The sequence below is a fragment of the Globicephala melas genome, chromosome 7, assembly GCF_963455315.2.
Source record: "Globicephala melas chromosome 7, mGloMel1.2, whole genome shotgun sequence".
Taxonomy (NCBI): domain Eukaryota; kingdom Metazoa; phylum Chordata; class Mammalia; order Artiodactyla; family Delphinidae; genus Globicephala; species Globicephala melas.
Window position 1 is genome coordinate 88,967,525 of NC_083320.1, and position 25,302 is coordinate 88,992,826.

The window sequence follows — 25,302 nt, forward strand, 5'->3', positions numbered from 1 at the left end:
ATTTCTGATTGTCACAACTGGGGAGTGCTGCTGGTATCAAGTGAGTAGAGGCCAGGGGAAATGCTTAACACCCTACAATACATAAATTAGTTTCTCACAAGGAGTTATCCTTACCAAAATGTCAGTGGTGTCAGAGTTGAGAAAGCTTTCTCTTCATAGTAGCAGTATCAGTCTTTCCAGTTAAACTTTAAGTCGATTTTTTGTTTGTTACTTCACTTGATGTAATAATAACCCTGTAATACAAAATAGTTCTAAGATGAATCATCAGTATAGTTTTTCTTTTATTGTTCTCTCTTTTTTTCCTCACCTCTCAGTCTCTTTTGCTAGATCCTTTTCTCCTTCCCTCTTAACATTGGAATGCCCCAGGCTCAGACCTTGATCCTCTTCTTTCTATCTCTCCTCACTTCCTTGTAGAGTTCATATTGTTTCATGGTTTAACATATAACCACATGCTAACAATTGCCTAATTGATATCAGGCTCTGTCCAACTGCTTGCTTTGGTTTTCCTTTTGGATGTTTAAAAAATAAAATCCCCAGTGGAGCATGCCTAAAAATAAACTATTCATATGATCCACAAAATCTGCTTCCCCAATCTCATTCAATGGCAACTCCATTTTCCAGGCACTCAGAGTAAAAATCTTAGAGTCATTTTTGGCCCCTCTGCTTTTCTCATAACTCCAAAATCAGGCAATACTATTGAGTCTACTTTCAAGGTATGCCCAGGAGCTGAATACCTTACGTCAGCTTGACTGCAAGGACCTAGTTTTGAACCACCATCGTCTTTCTTCTGAATTAGTGCAATACCCTCCTAATTGGTCTCCTTGCTATCATTATTACTCACAAAACAGTAGCCAGACTGCTCCATGTAAAACATAAATCAGATTATATCACATCTCAAATCAAAAATATCCAGTGGTTTCCCACTGAAAAGACTGAAATTCTCATAATATCTTACAAGGGTTTAAAAGATCTGGTCTCCTGTTACTTCTCTGACTTTATCTTCTACTACTTTCCCCCTTACTCACTCTTCTCCAGAGAAGCTTTGCTATTTCTGAAACCCATTAGTACCTCCTAATGTAAGGCCATTCCTGAAATGTTCTCTTGGCCTAAAATGTTCTTCAGCCAGATATCCTACATGACTCAATTCCTGAACTCCTTCAAGTCTTTGTTCAAATGTCATCTTCTGAATACATGACTTTTTGATGATTGCAATCTACTGCCCCATTCCCATCCTGGGATCTTCAATGCCTTGCTCTTTTTCATTTCCATAATACTTATCTTTTTTCACTACCATATATTTTATTCATTTATTATGTTTATTATCTATTGTCTACCTCACCTTGCTATAAATAAATTCCCGGATGGCAGGTTTTTTGTTTTTGTTTTTGTTTTTTCCCCTACTATTTGGCCACTACTGTAATCCTAGCATCTAGAACAGACCTTGTCAAAAAGTAGGTCATATTTTTTAAACTAGAAGCAATAAATTAATTGAAAATCTTGAAGAGACATGGCAATAGCTTGTCAGTCTTGAAAGTTATCCTTTACAAGTTATTCTTCTCAGCCTTGGTATTCATCCAAGTTTAAATATTTTTATCTCCAGATATATCCCATTTTTTCCACTTTTGTCTCACAAAAGCCTAGATTAAACTTTCACATTCTCCCCTCTGGAGTCCATTGAATAAGCCTTCTCTGAATTTCCTGTATCCTCCCCTCTGGAGTCCATTGAGTAAGCCTCCTCTGAATTTCCTGTATCTCCTTGGTCCCCATCCCCAAGCCATTCTTCACACCATAGCCAAAATAATCTTAGAACATTAAACTCATCATCATATCTCCCTACTTAAAACATTCAAATGGATTTCCATTGAAAAATCATTGTTTTACAAGTCTCTCCATGATGTTTAGACTCATCTCCTACCATGCCCCTCCCATCTTCTTTCACACCCATGAATATTCACATATACACCCACATTTTTTTCTAGCCATAAATAGATCATGCTTCATTTACAAGAATGCAACTTCACAATTATAATATGCATTATTTTCTCTGCCTCCCTTAATTACCCTAATGAATCAAAGTTCCTTTATTAAGAAGACATCACTTTTATTATTATTGTGATCATTAAGATTGGTCTTGGTCTGGTTTAGGTATTAGAGATCTCAGCCTACATAATGTGCTTTCAGGTCTTCCAAAAGGCCTAACTGAACTAACTGTTAATGTTTGAAAGCACAGACTCACAAAAAGACTGACTACCATCTGGAGAATGTCAATTGTATGCCCAGGAAGTAGCCTACAAGGTGACCTCATTATTATTTCACATTCTGTTTAGACTTAGAAAATGGATTACTATGGGCATCATCAGAAAACCTACAAACAACAAATGCTGGAGAGGGTGTGGAGAAAAGGGAACCCTCTTGCACTGTTGGTGGGAATGTAAATTGATACAGCCACTATGGAGAACAGTATGGAGGTTCCTTAAAAAACTAAAAATAGAACTACCATATGACCCAGCAATCCCACTACTGGGCATATACCCAGAGAAAACCATAATTCAAACAGACACATGCACCCTAGTGTTCATTGCAGCACTATTTACAATAGCCAGGTCATGGAAGCAACCTAAATGCCCATCGACAGATGAATGGATAAAGAAGATGTGGTACATATATACAATGGAATATTACTCAGCCATAAAAAGGAATGAAATAGGGTCATTTGTAGAGACTTGGGTGGATCTAGAGACTGTCACACAGAGTGAAGTAAGTCAGAAAGAGAAAAACAAATATCGTATATTAATGCATATATGTGGAATCTAGAAAAATAGTACAGATGAACCAGTTTGCAAGGCAGAGATAGAAACACAGATATAGACAACAAACATATGGACTCCAATGAGGGGTGGTGGTGGTGGGATGAATTGGGAGATTTTGATTGACATATATACACTAATTGTATAAAATAGATAACTAATAAGAGCCTGCTGTATAAAAAATAAATAAAATAAAATTCAAAAAAAAAGAAAATGGATTGCTAGTGTATCTAGGGTATAATGAAACAGCAGGAAACTAATGTTAATGAAGCAGGAAAGAAAATGATATATAAAATTCAGTATTATGTATATGTACACATACACTTATATATTCATAATTTGAATGAACTTGATGGAGAGACATTGAACTATAAGGGCCCAATTTATGTGTACATATTCATATATATATATATATACATACACATTTACATATCTGCTACATAAGTATTCCAGTTTATCTACAAGATGCTTACATAATGACTCTGGAGACACACTCTCAACATTTGTTTCTCTGACTTTTCTTTTCCCATGTGTTTATTGCTGTTTTAACCCCCTTTCTTATAGATACATGATTGATTCATTAAAGTCGAATTCTTTTGTCTCTTTAAAGCATGGGTTGCAAACCAGCTATATAGGTAAGTTAAATGAGTGAAACAGGTTGGACAGAACATTAGGCGTCCAGGTGAGAGAGGCAAACTGAAAATGTATCTCATTAAAACAGAAGCAGCTGATTGACTCTGCTACTCTGGAATGTTGGCCTGCTTTTGATATACTATCTTATTTATCCTTAATTTTTAAGAAAAAAAAGTTTAATTTGTTAAAGTGATATCTTCTTAATTTTAAAGTTAGAATCTACTTAATAGTTTTTTTTTTAACTTTAACTTAAATTTAGTCCTCAGTGTACCATTTTGCAATCTCTGCTTTCAGATAGTTCTGCCTTACATCTCAGCTGTTGTGCTTGTTTAAACTGTAAACATCAGAAGGCACCTTGCTTTCTTAATTCCAGGTCTTTCACATAGGGAGATGATGTCAAAATTGCCCTCATAAGTATCAACAAATTTTTCACTTACTAATGCATGAAAATTCATATTTAGCATTAGATGCATTCTTAAGATTTGTAAAGAATGGATAATGTTTTAAACTGTTATATAATTTCGTGTTTAGACGCTAAAGACTTTAACAGATCATCTAATCCAAATCCTTTATTTTTATGCACCACATAATTTATAGAGAAACTAGGACTGGCTCTTAAACCAAGTTTCTGATTTCAAATGTTGTGTGCTTTCCAGTCTTCCATGATATCTTTTGTTTAGCTGGTAGTGTGAATGAAGGTTTTGAGAGTGGGTTTTGCTTTTTATGGAGGGTGGGTGGTAAATCATAACAAATAAGTTTAAAGAACACTGAGCGTGTTAAAAAACGATAAAATCACATACAATATTGACCCTGTAACCCAAAGACAAATCTGGGTCTTTTCAGGATGTTGTCTATTGAATGTGGACTCCCCCCACCACACAAGCACAAGTTCTTTACAGTGTCTTCACATCTTTGTTTTACTAGCATTGCATCAGGAGATAATTAACTTCAGCAAAATGAACTGAATTTTCTTTTCTTAGATATACACAAAGATGAAAAATCATGAACAAATGAAATATGTGACCACTTCAATCTATCCTTGTGTTAACTATATTTTCTTAAATTATATTGCTAACTATAGGAATTTTGTTTTACAAAAGATAGCATTTCCATGGCTTGAATGTTTTCATTCTCCTTTTATAGATTTTCCTCTTTCCTTGATTTAAAACAAATGCCTTCAGTATTTATATATAAAGACATATATAAAGACATATCTTTAGTTTATTGAAGCTGGAATTGTGCCAGATAGATTACAATCCACAGCTGTAAAGGACTGGTAGTTTAAAGCAGTAACCTCTGATTTTGTTACAATCAAGCTGCCATTTTTTCTGTAAGATTTTAAGCATTTCATTCATTCGACTAATATATCTCTATGAAGAAGAATGCCTCAGGACTCAAAACTTCGGCTGTGTATTTAGAGAGCTTATTAGGAAAGAAATCATCTGCTGGAGGAAGCAGTCAAAATTTGTCTTCTACTTTGTGCAAAAATATGAGCAATGCCTTTTGTTGTCTGGGTAACCACACGCCTCTGCAGTCTCTTAAACATGACATATCTCATTAGTGTCTCTAGTTCTTTGGCCTGTCTGTCTAGAGTGCTAGCCAAAGGGGCAAATGAGAGTTTCATGTTTTCTTCTTATTTCCAACCTAATGTGTTTGCTTGTTTTGTTTTCAGTCTCTTTAGAGACAAATGGCTTAACTATCTGTTTCTGTTTTTCTTGTCAGTCTCCACTCCATGCCAAGAACCTCAGTTTACTTTTTCTGTGTTTTCCCACTTTTTGTATGTACCTGATTGATTTTGAATTTCTCCATAAGACCCAACAGGAATTTGCCTGCCACTCTCCAACCAACAGTCATTCAATATGAGAATCCCTTTTAGATGGCTAATGCTATTCACAATCCTGGTCAAGTAGTGAGCAATAGAAAGGGATTATTTCCTATAGAACTCACTATAGAGGTGATTTCCTAATTTCGCCACAGTTTCCTTAATAATAAGACCATCCTATTGCTGTCTCTTGTTATTGTTTTCTTCTTCTGTTCAATTCTTCTCTTTTCAGTGTTGAGAATAATTGAGAATTCAGTATGTTATGAGTCACTGAGGATGAACACCTAGTAACATCTTCACCCTGCTGCCATTATTCTCTGAGAATCATCTTGTCACTGATGATTCATGACTTTAGGTTGAATTTATTGGGCATGACCATCCTTTATCCCATATTCTTACTACTTTAGTTGATACCAGAATGACATTAGGGATTCCTTGATCAAGGAACTAGAGAATAACTGTATAGATTTAAATGACTCTATAACTCTTCAGCATCTCTTATGCTCAGGATTGAAAAGTAACATTTTTCCCTTTCCTTAAGCCATATTCTTCACTCTAGGAATGTGACCTAAGTTTGATATATCCTTCTGGAATTCACCATTAATAGAATTTTCACCAGCCAGCTTACCTGAAAAAGTATCACAAAATCAAACTTCTGAATGTTCTGTGATCATTAGGAATCTGAGGTTTTAATTGTCAGCAGTCCAGGTATAGAAATATAGAATGGAAAGATAATCAGCCCAGTTTTGAGCATGAGCGAAATAAAATAAAAATCTTAAATTCAAAAAAGTGAAGCTTTGCATAAAACATGTCCTATTTTAGCAAGAATACCGATAGGATAGAAAATTAAGTATGTATATTAACATCTGATACAGCCAAAATAGGTCTTTTTCTATGTTCATGCTAGACAACTGATATCATATTTCTGCATGCTAAAAGATTGCTCTAGTGGTGTTAAAAAATGATAATATGCTCCAGCAGGCTTTACACAGTTTATAATGGTTATATTTTCCCATTGTCTCTCATCTGTATAAATTTATGACTTACACTGACAAGCCCATACCACTTGATATATTTACTTTTTTTTTCATTGCTAAAATCATTTCTTTTCTACATCTTTATTGGAGTATAATTGCTTTACAATGGTTTGTTAGTTTCTGCTTTATAACAAAGTGAATAAGTTATACATATACGTATGTTCCCATATCTCTTCTCCCTTGCGTCTCCCTCCCTCCCACCCTCCCTATCCCACCCTTCTAGGTGGTCACAAAGCACCGAGCTGATCTCCCTGTGCTATGCGGCTGCTTCCCACGATCTGTTTTACATTTGGTAGTGTATATATGTCCATGCCACTCTCTCGCTTTGTCACAGCTTACCCTTCCCCCTCCCCATATCCTCAAGTCCATTCTCTAGTAGGTCTGTGTCTTTATTACTGTCTTACCGCTAGTTTCATGCCATTTTTCTTTTCTTAACTTCCATATATATGTGTTAGCATACGGTAATTGACTTACTTCACTCTGTATGACAGACTCTAGGTCCATCCACTTCATTACAAGTAGCTCAATTTCGTTTCTTTTTATGGGTGAGTAATATTCCATTGTATATATGTGCCACATCTTCTTTATCCATTCATCCAATGATGGACACTTAGGTTGTTTCCATCTCCGGGCTATTGTAAATAGAGCTGCAATGAATATTTCGGTACATGACTCTTTTTGAATTATGGTTTTCTCAGGGTATATGCGCAGTAGTGGGATTGCTGGGTCATATGGTAGTTCTATTTGTAGTTTTTTAAGGAACCTCCATACTGTTCTCCATAGTGGCTGTACCAATTTATTTTCCCACCAGCAGTGCAAGAGTGTTCCCTTTTCTCCACACCCTCTCCAGCATTTATTGTTTCTAGATTTTTTGATGATGGACATTCTGACTGGTGTGAGATGATATCTCATTGTAGTTTTCATTTGCATTTCTCTAATGATTAATGACGTTGAGCATTCTTTCATCTGTTTGTTGGCAGTCTGCATATCTTCTTTGGAGAAATGTCTATTTAGGTCTTCTGCCCATTTTTGGATTGGGTTGTTTGTTTTTTTGTTATTGAGCTGCATGAGCTGCTTGTAAATTTTGGAGATTAATCCTTTGTCAGTTGCTTCATTTGCAAATATTTTCTCCCACTCTGAGGGTTGTCTTTTGGTCTTCTTTATGGTTTCCTTTGCTCTGCAAAAGCTTTGAAGTTTCATTAGGTCCCATTTGTTTATTTTTGTTTTTATTTCCATTTCTCTAGGAGGTGGGTCAAAAAGGATCTTGCTGTGATTTATGTTATAGAGTGTTCTGCCTATGTTTTCCTCTAAGAGTTTGGTAGTTTCTGGCCTTACATTTAGGTCTTTAATCCATTTTGAGTTTATTTTTGTGTATGGTGTTAGGGAGTGATCTAATCTCATACTTTTACATGTACCTGTCCAGTTTTCCCAGCACCACTTATTGAAGGGGCTGTCCTTTATCCACTGTACACTCCTGCCTCCTTTACCAAAGATAAGGTGACCATATGTGCGTGGGTTTATCTCTGGGCTTTCTATCCTGTTCCATTGTTCTATCTTTCTGTTTTTCTGCCAGTACCATACTGACTTGATTACTGTAGCTTTGTAGTATAGTCTGAAGTCAGGGAGCCTGATTCCTCCAGCTCCGTTTTTTGTTCTCAAGATTGCTTTGGCTCTTCGGGGTCTTTTGTGTTTCCATACCAATTGTGAAATTTTTTGTTTTAGTTCTGTGAAAAATGCCATTGGTAGTTTGATAGGGATTGCATTGAATCTGTAGATTGCTTTGGGTAGTAGAGTCATTTTCACAATGTTGATTCTTCCAATCCAAGAACATGGTATATCTCTCCATCTATTTGTATCATCTTTAATTTCCTTCATCAGTGTCTTATAATGTTCTGCATACAGGTCTTTTGTCTCCTTAGGTAGGTTTATTCCGAGATATTTTATTCTTTGTGTTGCAATGGTAAATGGGAGTGTTTTCTTGATTTCACTTTCAGATTTTCATCATTAGTGTAGAGAAATGCCAGAGATTTCTGTGCATTAATTTTGTATCCTGCTACTTTACCAAATTCATTGATTAGCTCTAGGAGTTTTCTGGTAGCATCTTTAGGATTCTCTATGTATAGTATCATGTCATCTGCAAACAGTGACAGCTTTACTTCTTCTTTTCCGATTTGAATTCCTTTTATTTCCTTTTCTTCTCTGATTGCTGTGGCTAAAACTTCCAAAAATATGTTGAATACGAGTGGTGAGAGTGGGCAACCTTGTCTTGTTCCTGATCTTAGTGGAAATGCTTTCAGTTTTTCACCATTGAGGACGATGTTGGCTGTGGATTTGTCATATATGGCTTTTATTATATTGAATAAAGTTCCCTGTATGCCTACTTTCTGCAGGGTTTTTATCATAAAGCGGTGTTGAATTTTGTCGAAAGCTTTCTCTGCATCTATTGAGATGATCATATGGTTTTTCTCCTTCAATTTGTTAACATGGTGTATCACGTTGATTGATTTGCATATATTGAAGAATCCTTGCATTCCTGGAATAAGCCTCACTTGATCATGGTGTATGATCGTTTTAATGTGCTGTTGGATTCTGTTTGCTATTATTTGGTTGAGGATTTTTGCATCTATATTCATCAGTGATATTGGCCTGTAGTTTTCTTTCTTTGTGACATCCTTGTCTGGTTTTGGTATCAAGGTGATGGTGGCCTCGTAGAATGAATTTGGGAGTGTTCCTCCCTCTGCTATATTTTGAAAGAGTTTGAGAAGGATAGGTGTTAGCTCTTCTCTAAATGTTTGATAGAATTCGCCTGTGAGGTCATCTGGTCCTGGGCTTTTGTTTGTTGGAAGATTTTTAATCACAGTTTCAATTTCAGTGCTTGTGATTGGTCTGTTCATATTTTCTATTTCTTCCTGATACAGTCTTGGCAGGTTGTGCATTTCTAAGAATTTGTCCATTTCTTCCAGGTTGTCCATTTTATTGGCATAGAGTTGCTTGTAGTAATCTCTCATGATCTTTTGTATTTCTGCAGTGTCAGTTGTTACTTCTCCTTTTTCATTTCTAATCCTATTGATTTGAGTCTTCTCCCTTTTTTTCTTGATGAGTCTGGCTAAAGGTTTATCAATTTTGTTTATCTTCTCAAAGAACCAGCTTTTAGTTTTATTGATCTTTGCTATTGTTTCCTTCATTTCTTTTTCATTTATTTCTGATCTGATTTTTATGATTTCTTTCCTTCTGCTAACTTTGGGGTATTTTTGTTCTTCTTTCTCTAACTGCTTTAGGTGCAAGGTTAGGTTGTTTATTCGAGATGTTTCCTGTTTCTAGATGGGATTGTATTGCTATAAACTTCCCTCTTAGAACTGCTTTAGCTGCATCCCAAATGGGTCGTCGTGTCTCCATTGTCATTTGTTTCTAGGTATTTTTTGATTTCCTCTTTGATTGCTTGAGAGATCACTTCATTATTAAGTAGTGTATTGTTTAACCTCCATGTGTTTGTATTTTTTACACATCTTTTCCTGTAATTGATATCTAGTCTCATAGTGTTGTGCTCGGAAAAGATACTTGATACAATTTCAATTTTCTTAAATTTACCAAGGCTTGATTTGTGACCCAAGATATGATCTATCCTGGAGAATGTTCCATGAGCACTTGAGAAAAATGTGTATTCTGTTGTTTTTGGATGGTGTGTCCTATAAATATGAATTAAGTCCATCTTGTTTAATGTATCATTTAAATCTTGTGTTTCCTTATTTATTTTCATTTTGGATGATCTGTCCATTGGTGAAAGTGGGGTGTTAAAGTCAGCTACTATGATTGTGTTACTGTCAATTTCCCCTTTTATGGCTGTCAGTATTTGCCTTATATATTGAGGTGCTCCTATGTTGGGTGCATAAATATTTACAATTGTTATATCTTCTTCTATCGAGCCCTTGATCATTATGTAATGTCCTTCTTTGTCTCTTGTAATAGTCTTTATTTTAAAGTCCATTTTTTCTGATATGAGAATTGCTACTCCAGCTTTCTTTTGATTTCCATTTGCATGGAATATCTTTTTCCATCCCCTTACTTTCAGTCTGTATGTGTCCCTAGGTCTGAAGTGGGTCTCTTGTAGACAGCATATATATGGGTCTTGTTTTTGTATCCATTCAGCCAATCTGTGTCTTTTGGTGGGAGCATTTAGTCCATTTACATTTAAGGTAATTATCGATATGTATATTCCTATTCCCATTTTCTTCATTGTTTCGGGTTCGTTATTGTAGGTCTTTTCCTTCTCTTGTGTTTCTTGCCTAGAGAAGTTCCTCTAGCATTTGTTGTAAAGCTGGTTTGGTGGTGAACTCTCTCAGCTTTTGCTTGTCTGCAAAGGTTTTGATTTCTCCATCAAATCTGAATGAGATCCTTGCTGGGTAATCTTGGTTGCAGGTTTTTCTCCTTCATCACTTTAAATATGTCCTGCCACTCCCTTCTGGCTTGCAGAGTTTCTGCTGAAAGATCAGCTGTTAAACTTATGGGGATTCCCTTGTGTGTTATTTGTTGTTTTTCCCTTGCTGCTTTTAATATGTTTTCTTTGTATTTAATTTTTGACAGTTTGATTAATATGTGTCTTGGCATATTTCTCCTTGGATTTATCCTGTATGGGAGTCTCTGTGCTTCCTGGACTTGATTAACTATTTCCTTTCCCTTATTAGGGAAGTTTTCAACTATAATCTCTTCAAATATTTTCTCAGTCCATTTCTTTTTCTCTTCTTCTGGAACCCCTATAATTTGAATGTTGTGTTTAATGTTATCCCAGAGGTCTCTGACACTGTCCTCAGTTCTTCTCATTCTTTTTTCTTTATTCTGCTCTGCAGTAGTTATTTCCACTATTTTATCTTCCAGGTCACTTATCCATTCTTCTGCCTCAGTTATTCTGCTATTGATCCCATCTAGAGTATTTTTCATTTCATTTATTGTGTTGTTCATCGTTGCTTGTTTCATCTTTAGTTCTTCTAGGTCCTTGTTAAATGTTTCTTGCATTTTGTCTATTCTATTTCCAGATTTTGGATCATCTTTACTATCATTATTCTGAATTCTCTTTCAGGTAGACTGCCTATTTCCTCTTCATTTGTTAGGTCTGGTGGGTTTTTATCTTGCTCCTTCGCCTGCTGTGTGTTTTTCTGTCTTCTCATTTTGCTTATCTTACTGTGGGGTCTCTTTTTTGCAGGCTGCAGGTTCGTAGTTCCCGTTGTTTTTGGTGTCTGTCCCCAGTGGCTAAAGTTGGTTCAGTGGGTTGTGTAGGCTTCCTGGTGGAGGGGACTAGTGCCTGTGTTCTGGTGGAAGAGACTGGACCTTGTCTTTCTGGTGGGCAGTTCCACGTCTGTTCGTGTGTTTTGGGTTGTCTGTGGACTTATTATGTTTTTAGGCAGCCTCTCTGCTAATGGGTGGGGTTGTGTTCTTGTCTTGCTAGTTGTTTGGCATAGGGTGTCCAGCACTATATCTTGCTGATCATTGAGTGAAGCTGGGTGCTGGTGTTGAGATGGAGATCTCTGGGAGATTTTCACCATTTGATATTATGTGGAGCTGGGAGGTCTCTTGTGGACCAGTGTCCTGAAGTTGGCTCTCCCACCTCAGAGGCATAGCACTGACTCCTGACTGCAGCACCAAGAGCCTTTCATCCACACGGCTCAGAATACAAGGGAGAAAAAGTAGAAAGAAAGAAAAATAAGAAGAAAAAGGAAGGGAGGGAGGGAGGGAGGAAGGAAGGAAGGAAGGAAGGAAGAAAGAAAGAAAGAAAGGAGGGAGGAGGAGGGAGGGAAGGAAAGAAAGATAGAAGATAAAATACAATAAAGTAAGATAAAAAATAAAGTTATTAAAATATAAAATAATTATTAAGAAACTTTTTTAAAGAAAAAAAAAAAAACGGATAGAACCCTAGGACAAATGGTGGAAGCAAAGCTATACAGACAAAATCTCACCCAGAGGCATACACACTCACAAAAAGAGGTAAAGGGGAAAAAATCATAAATCTTGCTCTCAAAGTCCACCTCCTCAATTTGGGATGATCCGTTGTCTATTCATGTATTCCACAGATGCAGGGGACATCAAGTTGATTGTGGAGCTTTAATCCGCTGCTTCTGAGGCTGCTGGGAACGATTTCCCTTTCTCTTCTTTGTTCTCACAGCTCCCAGGGCTCAGCTTTGGATTTGGCCCCGCCTCTGCGTGTAGGTCGCTGGAGGGCATCTGTTCTTCACTCAGACAGGACGGGGTTAAAGGAGCGGCTGCTTCGTGGACTCTGGCTCGCTCAGGCCGAGGGGAGGGAGGGGTACGGAGTGCGGGGCGAGCCTGCGGCGGCGGAGGCCTGCGTGATGTTGCACCAGCCTGAGGTGCGTTCTCCAGGGGAAGTTGTCCCTGGATCCCGGGACCCTGGCAGTAACGGGCTGCACAGGCTCCCCGGAAGGGGTGTGTGGATAGTGACCTATGCTTGAACAGAGATTTCTTGGTGGCGGCAGCCGCAGCCTTAGTGTCTCATGCCCGTCTCTGGGGTCCGCGCTTTTAGCCGCGGCTTGCGCCAGTCTCTGGAGCTCCTTTAAGCAGCGCTCTTAATCCCCTCTCCTCGCGTAACAGGAAACAAAGAGGCAAGAAAAAGTCTCTTGCCTCTTCGGCAGGTGCAGACTTTTTCCGGACTCCCTCCCGCCTAGCCGTGGTGCAGTAACCCCTTCAGGCTGTGTTCACGCAGCCAACCCCAGTCCTCTCCCTGCACTCCGACCTCTCCCTGAAGCCCAAGCCTCAGCTCCCAGCCCCGCCCGCCCCGGCGGGTGAGCAGACAAGCCTCTCGGGCTGCTGAGTACCGGTCGGCACCGATTCTCTGTGCGGGAATCTCTCCGTTTTGCCCTCCGCACCCCTGTTGCTGTGCTCTCCTCCTGTCTCCGAAGCTTCCCCCCTCCGCCTCCCGCAGTCTCTGCCCGCGAAGGGGCTCCTAGTGTGTGGAAACATTTCCTCCTTCACGGCTCCCTCCCACTGGTGCAGGTCCCATCCCTATCCTTTTGTCTCTGTTTATTCTTTTTTCTTTTGCCGTACCCAGGTACGTGGGGACTTTCTTGCCTTTTGGGAGGTCTGAGGTCTTCTGCCAGCGTTCAGTAGGCGTTCTGTAGGAGTTATTCCACGTGTAGATGTATTTCTTGTGTATCTGTAATGAGGAAGGCGATCTCCGCGTCTTACTCTTCCGCCATCTTCCCCTCGTCTGATATATTTACTTTTAAGTGCTGCCAAATCAGAAAAAAAAAAAAAGAATTACAATTAATTTACATAATATTGGAACACTTGAAAATGATTTTGTGTTTTGGCTAGGACAAATCTTTAAAGTCTACCCATTTATGAATATTATTTATATGGCATGTTTAGACCATGTTGTATTGTAGAGTGCTTTTATTTAACCTCAGTTAGCTATGAGATATCACTGGGTAGATGGAGAGTATTTATTAGAGTTGAGAAGTAGATTACTGTAAAATTTCATAATTTTAGTTTTTAAACCAATTAGTAAAAAGATCGATAATAAAGGTCATTAGAAATTTCTGTGAGTTCTGTGTTTAGTTCAAGCCATATTTTTCCTTCTTTGAGATCTCAGTAATCACACGGCAGACAGTGACTTGTTATTCCTGTTTCTTGGCATCTCACGTTCTTTTTGAGAAGTTCGGTTTGTTTTCTTTTAATCCAAGCCCACTCTTTAATAAAATGTGTTCACTGGTAAATCACAGAAGAAACAGTCATGTGTTAAAAACCCATATTTCCACTGGTTACCAGGTCCTAACAATGCTCTTACACATTGACTACATGTCTAGTTATAATGACCTTCAAATAATTGTTTCTATTCTTCATAATAATACCCCTGAGAATTTCTTCTCACTTTTGTTTATGCACAATAAACCTGACCACGTCAAATTAATTACTACACAGTTCCTGCTCAAAGTGATCAAGTTAATTGAAGGGCACCAGCATACGTTATTTTCCTTGCTGTCTATTCCCAATGAACCCTCTTACCTTTGTCTCACAATATTTCAGTAATATACTATTGCACAGAAAATCCAAGCTAGCAGATTTAATATAAATGACAGAGATTGTAACTTTCCTCAAAAGACATTTAAATATAGTATCTCTCTAAATGTGTCTATTTGTATTAACTTTCTGTTTCAATTTTAAATCAAATTATATATGGTAAGGATGTAGAGCAACTGGAACTTTCTTAAATTCCTGAAAAGAGTGAATATTGGTACAGACTCTTTGAAAAAAAAATTCCAGCCCTATCTATTTAAGCAATCATAAGTATATCTTAAGACTCAACCGTTCTATTTCTTATTAAATACTCAACAGAAATGAGAGTTTGTGTCCACCAAAAGACACGTAAAGGAATATTCATAATTTTATTTGTAATGGCCTAAAATTGTAAACAAGCAAAATATATATTACCAGTAAAATGGTAAACAAATTGATATATATTCATGAGTAATATTTCATATTCTGAAATATTATCCAGAAATAAAAAGTAATTAATAACTGACATGCACACCAATATGGGTGTATTTCACAAACATGATGTTGAGTCAAAGAAGTCAGGAATAGAAGAGTATGATTCTGTTTATGTGGATTTGTTTAAGCTAATCTGTGATTTAGATGTTAGGATTATGCTTATTCTAAGAGAAATACTTACTGGGAGAGGTCACAAGTGAACCTTCTACAATTCTGGAAGTATTCTAGTAGGGTGGTGGTTAAACAGAGGCAATGATAGGTAAAACTCCAGTGAGTTGTATACTTAGGATTTGTGAAATTATACATCTATAAAAACTAAAAATAAAATAAAGTATGTTGGGGATTTAAAAAAATCTATGTAACAATTAACACCTGACCATGTTAAGAAGATTCCCAAACAATCTCAATGTATAGATATAGAAAACTCCGCCAATTTGCTTTTGAAAATACTGTGGTTTGTTGTTTTGTTTTCTTTTAGTGTCCTGAATTTAAAAGGCCCAGGGATGTTGCAGTTGACTGGGTTGCTGGAAATATTTATTGGACTGACCATTCTAGAATGCACTGGTTCAGTTACTACACTACTCACTGGACCAGTCTGAGATACTCTATCAACGTAGGACAGCTGAATGGCCCCAACTGCACCAGACTCTTAACAAATATGGCTGGAGAACCGTATGCTATTGCTGTAAATCCTAAAAGAGGGTAGGTTAATGACCTGGTTATTTATATTTCTTGATATGAGTATCCATTTTTATAGATTGTCCCACCCATGCTCTGTAGTGTTGTTTCTGGAAGAGTGTTCAACGTATAATAGATTCACAAGACTTCTGAAAATCCCTCTACCCCTTCTGTACAAAAGCATGTCCTTTTCACACCAAATGGTGGTGCAAAATATATTCTTCTTCCTGAACATTTGCTACTTTATACATTTAGTGTATGTTATGTGTGCATTCAGTGTATATGTTATGTGTGCATTCAGATTAATGAAACTGATGTGAAAAACATAACCACTGTAGTTAATCTAAAATCGAATTTTTGAGACATTAAAAATAATATTAAACATGTTAAGTGTAGAATATTAGTGACGGGCTATTTCTGGTAATAAAAAATGGAGGCATATGTATAAACAAATTTAAACAATTTAACACAAATATTCCCTTTACTCGGCTTGATTTTTCCCTTTTTTACTCTCTTATTTCTTATTTATAAGCAATGACCAAAAAGGAAATAGGGAAATGTTAAATAAAACTCCTAATCACCCATAAAGTGGATCATTAGATCCTGAGTAAAAAGAGGCAACTGCTGTTTACTTACTAGAATTATGTTATGTGGTGTCTTCTAAGTGAGAAAATTATTTATGTCTGAGAAAATAGTTACTATATCAAAAACAAAAGCATATTGATGCATCATCTATAGTAAAATGAATATTCTGTCATGATAAGAAGATAATTTCAAGTGTTAGAAATATTTTTCTTCTAAAATTTTAAGGAAATTTTCAAAATTGAACTTTGCCTATCAAGTGAGCCTATTAAACAGTGGCTCTCAAATTTTAGGGAATAGGTACGACTTTTACATTGTTTACTCCTGGGGCCCCCTCTTGGAGGTACTCACTCTGTAGGTTTAGAGTTGGGTCCAGAAATCTGCTTTTTCAGGCAATTTTCAGGGACTCTAAGGTGATTCTGATGCACAGGGTCTGAAGAGACCCTTTTTTGGGTTGTAACAGCACATTCACCAGGCTAAGCACATTCACCAGGCTAACCAACTTGACCTATCTCTTCAGGATGATGTACTGGACGATTGTTGGGGACCACTCCCACATAGAAGAAGCGGCCATGGACGGTACTCTGAGAAGAATTTTAGTACAAAAGAATTTACAGAGACCCACAGGTATGATATGTGTCCCACACAGTCTAAAATGTGAAGTAGTGTGCTAAGTGTAATAGTATTGCCTTTCTTTCTAGTTTTGTTGGCAATATAATCATTTTTACAAGCAGATAAAATAATTTATAGTATGACTTTATAAAAGTCATTAACATTTCATGTTGTACTTTCCCAACTTGAGAGTCAGGTTCTTACCATACTGCTGGTGATATTATGGGGATATTATTTGACAATTACCTAAGTTATAAGGCTATAAGTAGGATTTCACCTGCATGAAATTTTGACAGTTTATAGCATTGTGTTAGGGTGTTTTTACAGCTATGTGTTAATGATATTGAGATAGATGGTAATATTCCTAGAGGATGAGAGACTAAATGGATAGACAGGTGGGAACATATAAACAACTTTTGTGAAAGACACTCACAGCTCTTTTCTATCTGGCTTTAATCTCCCTTCCAGCCATGTCATCTAAACTACCAGTCTATACTCTCTGTACTTCCAGGACTGTTCAGGAGCTCAGGTCTTTTTTCTGCATTCCTGTTCTTTCTCCTATGCCATTTTCCTCCCAGATCCCTCATCTAGAATGCCCTTCCAACTTTTGTGTACCTAGAGGAATCTTACCAGTCTTGTAAGGTCTAAGTTTAGTACTTCCTCATAAAATATTTTCATACTGCAGAAGCCTCAGAGACTTTTGTGCCATCCCCCACCCCCTCCCACTACATCCCCATCAAAAAGGACACAATACATTGTCTATAGCATATGTTATTTTGCAATTAGGCTTAGCATACGTTATTTAACAATTAGGCTTTCTATAGCATATGTTATTTAACAATATAAAGTTGAAACTTTATATTTGGTACTTATATTTTTATTACTTTTAATGTGCCTATGCCTTTTCCTCCAAGTAGATTGTTTTTACTCTTATAGGAAGGAACAATCATTGGAATTTAGTTTATTTATGTAGGTGTGTCTCAATTCAGTGATTTAACAAATACTAATTGAACACTCACCTGGTGACAGAAATTGTTCCAGATGCTGAAGAAATAAGTTCCTGCCCTTGTGAAGAGAGTTCCAATTCTCAGGAAACTTACTTTCCTGTATAGGATAGAATATGTAGGATACATCATGTCAGGTAATTATAAAAGCTATATAGAAAACAAAATATAAGAGATGGGCAGTTATGGGAAGGTACTATTTTAGTTATGATTATCAAAGTAGTCATCTCTAGAAAGGTGATATTTGAGAAGATGACTGAATAAAGAGAGATAGCAAACTATGTGATTATGTGAAGAAAGAGCTTTCCAAGTAGACAGAATGGCAAGTTATGAGTTAGGAAGGAATTTAGCATGTGTAAGAAACAGCAGTAATGTTAGGACAGTTGGCGCGCCGTATCCATGGTAGGTTGAATTTACTGAACCCACAGATACCGAGGGCTGACTATAATATGCCATTTTATATAAAGGACTTGAGCGTTTGCAGGTTTTGGTATTCATGGGGGATCCTATAACCAATCCCCTGCAGACACCAAGGGATGGCTGTATGCCTAGAAGCATATGATCAACTCGGGAGAATAGTAGGTGTGAGAGTGACAAGGTGACGAAAGTCAGATCATCCAGGACCTGGAACACACTGATAAGGACTGGATTCTATTCTAGCTTTAAGGGAAGCAAGCCACTGGGGATTTTGAGGAAAGTGGCATGATCTGCTCAAACACTATTTTATTTTTTAAAGAACTTTGTACTTCTTTTTCTTAACTTTTTTATTTTTAACTAATTTTAGACTTTTATTCAGTAGAAAGGTTGGACAATTGATTTAAAAAAAGCTTCTCTGACGTTAACATCTTACATAGCCATAGTATACATAACATTATTTTCATTTTAAAAAATGACTCAGGAAGCAATGTATAGAATTGCCTGTCTGAGGGTTCTTATGAGGGAATCTGAGACAGGCATTCTTGGGAAATTTATTTATGAAGGGAGTGTTATTTCCTTGCTGTCATGTGTTGTAGTTGTGGACATGACCAACATAAGTCAATCAGATGGAGATATCTCACAGGAAATTGGAGATTTTAGTTCTGGAGCTCAAAGCAGAACTAGAAACTTAGTTCAGAGAACTGGCAATAGAAAACCGATGATTTAAAGTTGCTGGATTTAAGATAGACAAGGGAGGAGAAAACAGAGGCTTCTTAGGGTAGAAATGTGTGAGATGCTTATATTCAGAAGAGTCAGGATCAAAAATAAAGACTACAGAGGTGTTTGAGCAATAGGAGCAAAGCAACAGAATTCAGTGCCATAATAGCTGACAGAAAAGTTTCAAAAGGAAGATGGTATACCCTATTGGGCATAGCATAGTGTATTAGACAGAAGAAATATGGAGTCCTAGAAAGAGTATAAGCCTTCCATTTATATAGGCTTGAGTTAAAATTGCACAACCTGCATAAACTTTTCAGCACCAATGTTCTTATTTGTAAAATGCATATGATAATATTTACCTTACAGAGAATTTATAACAATTCATTTATATCAGAAGTTAACACCAATGTAAATTGATTAGTATAATTTCTTGAATACCTAAGAGACTAAGAATAATTATAGAAATAATATGCCACGTACTAGAGCCTTGCATTTGTACCTTGCCCACCATAACTCCATAACCCGAATTTTATTTTTTTTGATGGCATCTGGCCTGTGAATGTATTTCCTTTTTTTTTTTGAATTTTATTTTATTTTATTTTTATACAGCAGGTTCTTATTAGTTATCTATTTTATACATATTAGTATATATATGTCCAACACAATCTCCCAATTCATCCCACCAATACCACTGCCCCCCCTACTTTCCCCCCTTGGTGTCCATACATTTGTTCTCTACCTCTGTGTCTCTATTTCTGCCTACAGACTGGTTCATCTGTATCATTATTCTAGATTCCACATCTATACGTTAATATACAATCTTTGTTTTTCTCTTTCGGACTTACTTCACTCTGTATGACAGTCTCTAGGTCCATCCACGTCTCTACAAATGACCCAATTTTGTTCCTTTTTATGGCTGAGTAATATTCCATTGTATATATGTACCACATCTTCTTTATCCATTCGTCTATCAGTGGACGTTTAGCTTGCTTCCATGACCTGGCTATTGTAAATAGTGCTGTAATGAACATTGGGGTGCATGTGTCTGTTTGAATTATGGTTTTCTCTGGGTATATGCCCAGAGGTGGGATTGCTGGGTCATATAGTAATTCTACTTTTAGTTTTTTAAGGAATCTCCATATTGTTATCCATAGTGGCTTTATCAATTTACATTCCCATCAACAGTACAAGAGGGTTCCTTTATCTCCACACCCTCTCCAGCATTTGTTGTTTGTAGATTTTCTGATGATACCCATTCTAACCAGTATCAGGTGATTGTAGTTTTGATTTGCATTTCTCTAATAATTAGTGATGTTGAGCAGCTTTTCATGTGCCTCTTGGCCATCTGTATGTCTTCTTTGGAGAAATGTCTGTTTAGGTCTTCTGCGCATTGTTTGATTGGGTTGTTTGTTTTTTTAATATTGAGCTGCATGAGTTGTTTATATATTTTGGCAATTCATCCTTTGTCCATTGATTCGTTTGCAAATGTTTTCTCCCATTCTAAGTGTTTTCTTTTCATCTTGTTTACAGTTCCCTTTGCTGTGCAAAGGCTTGTAAGTTTCATTAGGTCCCATTTGTTTATTTTTGTTTTTATTTCCATTTCTCTAGAAGGTGGGTCAAAAAAGATCTTGCTGTGATTTATGTCAGAGAGTGTTCTTCCTATGTTTTCCTCTAAGAGTTTTATGGTGTCTGGTCTTACATTTAGGACTTTAATCCATTTTGAGTTTATTTTTGTGTATGGTGTTAGGGAGTGTTCTAATTTCATTCTTTTACATGTAGCTGTCCAGTTTTCCCAGCACCACTTATTGAAGAGACTGTCTTTTCTCCATTGTATATTCTTGCCTCCTTTATCAAAGATAAGGTGACCATAGGTGCATGGGTTTATCTCTGGGCTTTCTATCCTGTTCCATTGATCTATATTTCTGTTTTTGTGCCAATACCATACTGTCTTGATTACTGTAGCTTTGTAGTATAGTCTGAAGTCAGGGAGCTTGATTCCTCCAATTCCATTTTTCCCCCTCAAGATTGCTTTGGCTATTTGGGGTCTTTTGTGTCTCCATACAAATTGTGAAATATTTTGTTCTAGTTCTGTAAAACATGCCATTGGTAATTTCATAGGGACTGCATTGAATCTGTAGATTGCTTTGGGTAGTATAGTCATTTTCACAACATTGGTTCTTCCAATCCAAGAGCATGGTATATCTCTCCATCTTTTTGTGTTACCTTTGATTTCTTTCATCAGGGTCATAGTTTTCTGAGTACAGATCTTTTACCTCCTTAGGTAGGTTTATTCCTAGGTGTTTTATTCCTTTTGTTGCAATGGTGAATGGGATTGTTTCCTTAATTTCTCTTTCTGATCTTTCGTTGTTAGTCTGTAGGAATGCAAGAGATTTCTGTGCATTAATTTTGTATCCTGCAACCTTACCAAATTCATTGATTAGCTCTAGTAATTTTCTGCTGGCATCTTTAGGATTCTCTACATATAGTATCATGTCATCTGCAAACAGTGACAGTTTTACTTCTTCTCTTCCAATTTGTATTCTTTTATATCTTTTTCTTCTCTGATTGCCATGGCTAGGACTTCCAAAGCTATGTTGAATAATAGTGGTGAGACTGGACATCATGTCTTGTTCCTGATCTTACAAGGAATGTTTTCAGTTTTTCACCAATGAGAATGATGTTTGCTGTGGGTTTGTCATATATGGCCTTTCTTATGTTGAGGTAGGTTCCCTCTATGCCCACTTTCTGGAGAGTTTTTATCATAAATGGGTGTTTAATTTTGTCAAAAGCTTTTTCTGCGTCTATTAAGATGATCATATGGTTTTTATTCTTCCCTTTGTTAATATGGTGTATTGCATTAATTGATTTTCATATATTGAAGAATCCTTGCATTCCTGGGATAAATCCCACTTGATGAAGATGTATGACACTTTTAATGTGTTGTTGGATTCTGTTTGCTAGTATTTTGTGGATTTTTGCATCTATATTCATTTTTCTATATTAGTCTGTAATTTTCTTTTTTTGCAGTGTCTTTGATTTTGGTATCAGGGTGATGGTGGCTTCGTAGAATGAGTTTGGGAGTGTTCCTTCCTCTGCAATTTTTTGGAAGAGTTTGAGAGGTTGGGTGTTAGCTCTTCTGTAAATGTTTGATAGACTTCACCTGTGAAGCCATCTGGTCCTGGACTTTTGTTTGCTGGAAGATTTTTAATCACAGTTTCAATTTCAGTGCTTGTGATTGGTCTGTTCACATTTTTTATTTCTTCCTGGTTCAGTCTTGGAAGGCTATACCTTTCTAAGAATTTGTCCATTTCTCCAGGTTGTCCATTTTACTGGCGTAGAGTTGCTTGTAGTAGTCTCTTAGGATGCTTTGTATTTCTGCAATGTCTGTTGTAACCTCCTTTTTCATTTCTAATTTTATTGATTTGAATCCTCTCTGTCTTTTTCTTGATGAGTCTGGCTAAAGGTTTATCAATTTTGTTTATCTTCTCAAAGAACCAGATTTTAGTTTTATTGATCTTTGCTATTGTTTTCTTTGTTTCTATTTCATTTATTTCTGCTCTGATCTTTATGATTTCTTTCCTTCTACTAACTTTGAGTTTTGCTTGTTCTTCTTTCTCTAGTTCCTTTAGGTGTAAGGTTAGGTTGTTTATTTGAGATTTTTCTTGTTTCTTGAGGTAGGATTTCATTGCTATAAACTTCCCTCTTAAAAATGCTTTTGTTGCATCACATAGGTTTTGGATTGTCATGTTTTCATTGTCATTTGTCTCTATGTATTTTTTGATTTCCTCTTTGATTTCTTCAGTGATCTCTTGGTAATTTAGTAACATATGGTTTAACCTCCATGTGTTTGTGTATTTTACATTTTTTTCCCTTCAACTGATTTCTAATCTCATAGTGTTGTGGTCAGAAAAGATTCTTGCTATGATTTCAATTTTCTTAAATTTACTGAGGCCTGATTTGTGAGCTAAGATGTGATCTATCCTGGAGAATGTTCTGTGTGCACTTGAGAAAAAAGTGTAATCTGCTGTTTTCAGATGGAATGTCCTATAAATATCAATTAATCTGTCGGGTCTATTGTGTCATTTAAAGGTTGTGTTTCCTTATTAATGTTCTGTCTGGATTATCTGTCCCTTGGTGTAAGTGAGGTGTTCCCCACTATTATTGTGTTACTATTTATTTCCTCTTTTATAGCTTGTTACCATTTACCTTATGTGTTGAGGTGCTTCTATGTTGGGTACATATATAGTTATAAATCTTATATCTTCTTCTTGGATTGATCCCTTGATCATTATGTAGTGTCCTTCCTTGTCTCTTGTTACATTCTTTATTTTAATGTCTATTTTACCTGCTATGAGTATTGCTACTCCAGCTCTCTTTTGATTTCCATTTGCATGGAGTATCTTTTTCCATGCCCTCACTTTCAGTGTGTATGTGTCCCTAGGTCTGAAGTGGGTCTCTTGTAGACAGCATATATATGGGTCTTGTTTTTGTATCCATTCAGTGAGCCTGTGTCTTTTGGTTGGAGCATTTAATCCATTCATATTTAAGATGATTACTGATATGTATTTTCCCATTACCATTTTCTTAAGTGTTTCGGGTTTGTTTTTTAGGTCCTTTTCTTCTCTTGTGTTTCGACCTTGGAGAAGTTCTTTTAGCATTTGTTGTAGAGCTGGTTTGGTGTTGCTGAATTCTCTTAGATTTTGCTTGTCTGTAAAGCTTTTGATTTCTTCATCATATCTGAATGAGATCCTTGCTTGGTAGAGTAATCTTGGTTGTAGATTTTTCCCTTTCATCACTTTAAATATATCGTGCCACTCCCTTCTGGCTTGTAGAGTTTCTGCTGAGAAATCAGCTGTTAACCTTTTGATAGTTCCCTTGTATGTTATTTGTCATTTTTCCCTTGTTGCTTTTAGTAATTTTTCTTTGTCTTTAATTTTTGTCAGTTTGATTACTATGTGTCTCGGCATGTTCCTCCTTGGGTTTACCCTGCCTGGGACTCGCTGCGCTCCCTGGACTTGGGTGGCTATTTTCTTTCCCATTTTCGGGAAGTTTCAGCTATAATTGCTTCAAGTATTTTCTTGGGTCCTTTCTTTCTCTCTTCTCTTCCTGGGACTCCTATAATGGGAATGTTGGTGTGTTTAATGTTGTCCCAGAGGTCTCTTAGGCTGTCTTCATTTCTTTTCATTCTTTTTTCTTTATTCTGTTCTGCAGCAGTGAATTCCACCATTCTGTCATCCAGGTAACTTATCTGTTCTTCTGCCTCAGTTATTCTGCTATTGATTCCTTCTAGTGTGTTTTTCACTTCAGTTATTGTATTGTTCATCTGTTTGTTTGGTCTTTAATTCTTCTAGGTCTTTGTTAAACATTTCTTGCATCTTCTTGATCTTTGCCTCAATTCTTTTTCCAAGGTCTTGCATCATCTTCCCTTTCATTATTTTGAATTCTTTTTCTGGAAAGTTGCCTATCTCCACTTCATTTGGTCATTTTTCTGGGGTTTTATCTTGTTCCTTCATCTGTTACCTAGTTCTCTGCCTTTTCATTTTGTCTGTCTTTCTGTGAATGTGGTTTTCGTTCCACAGGCTTCAGGATTGTAGTTCTTCTTGCTTCTGCTGTCTGCCCTCTGGTGGATGAGGCTATCTAAGAGACTTGTGCAAGCTTCCTGATGGGAGGGACTGGTGGTGGGTAGAGCTGGGTGTTATTCTGGTGGGCAGAGGTCAGTAAAACTTTAATCCACTTGTCTGCTGATGGGTGGGGCTGAGTCCCCTCCCTGTTTTTTTTTGGCCTGAGGCAACCCAGCACTGGAGCCTACAGGCTTTTTGGTGCTCTGGGAGGGCTCCCACCAAGGAGTATTTCCCAGAACTTCTGCTGCCAGTGTCCTTGTTCCCACGGTGAGCCACAGCCGCCCCCCGCCTCTGCAGGAGACCCTCCAACACTAGCAGGTAGGTGTGGTTCAGTCTCATATTGGTTCACTACTCCTTCCTGCTGGGACCTGATGCTCACACTACTTTGTGTGTTCCCTCCAAGAGTGGAGTCTCTGTTTCCCCCAGTCCTGTCAAAGTCCTGTAATCAAATCCTGCTAGCCCTCAAAGTGTGATTCTCTGGGAATTCCTCCTCCCATTGCCGGACCCCCAGGTTGGGAAGACTGATGTGAAGCTCAGAACCTTCACTCAGTGGGTGTACTTCTGTGATATAATTGTTCTCCAGTTTGTAAGTCACCCACCCAGCAGTTATGGAATTTGATTTTGTTGTGATTGCTCCCCACCTACCATTTCATTGCAGCTTCTCCTATGTCTTTGGATGTGGGGTATCTTTTTTGGTGAGTTCCAGTGTCTTCCTGTCGATGATTGTTCAGCAGTTAGTTGTCCTGTGAATGTATTTCTACTGCCAGTCCTATAGTGCTGAGTGGCTCACAGGTGCAATTCTAGTTTTAAGGGGACAAATTATTATTTTTATCCACATTTAAAAGTGTCATTTAGTATATTTTGTTAATTTGA

General features: G+C 37.1%; 1 protein-coding gene across 1 annotated transcript in view; it reads left to right on the forward strand.

Moving 5' to 3' along the window:
* Positions 1 to 25,302, forward strand: part of LRP1B (LDL receptor related protein 1B) — a 1,792,829-nt gene that overhangs the window by 1,664,998 nt on the left and 102,529 nt on the right. Inside the window, exons 78-79 of the mRNA XM_030883038.2 lie at positions 15,274 to 15,497; positions 16,576 to 16,682. Coding sequence (XP_030738898.2) covers positions 15,274 to 15,497; positions 16,576 to 16,682 — 331 coding nt within the window. The remainder of the gene's footprint in view (positions 1 to 15,273; positions 15,498 to 16,575; positions 16,683 to 25,302) is intronic.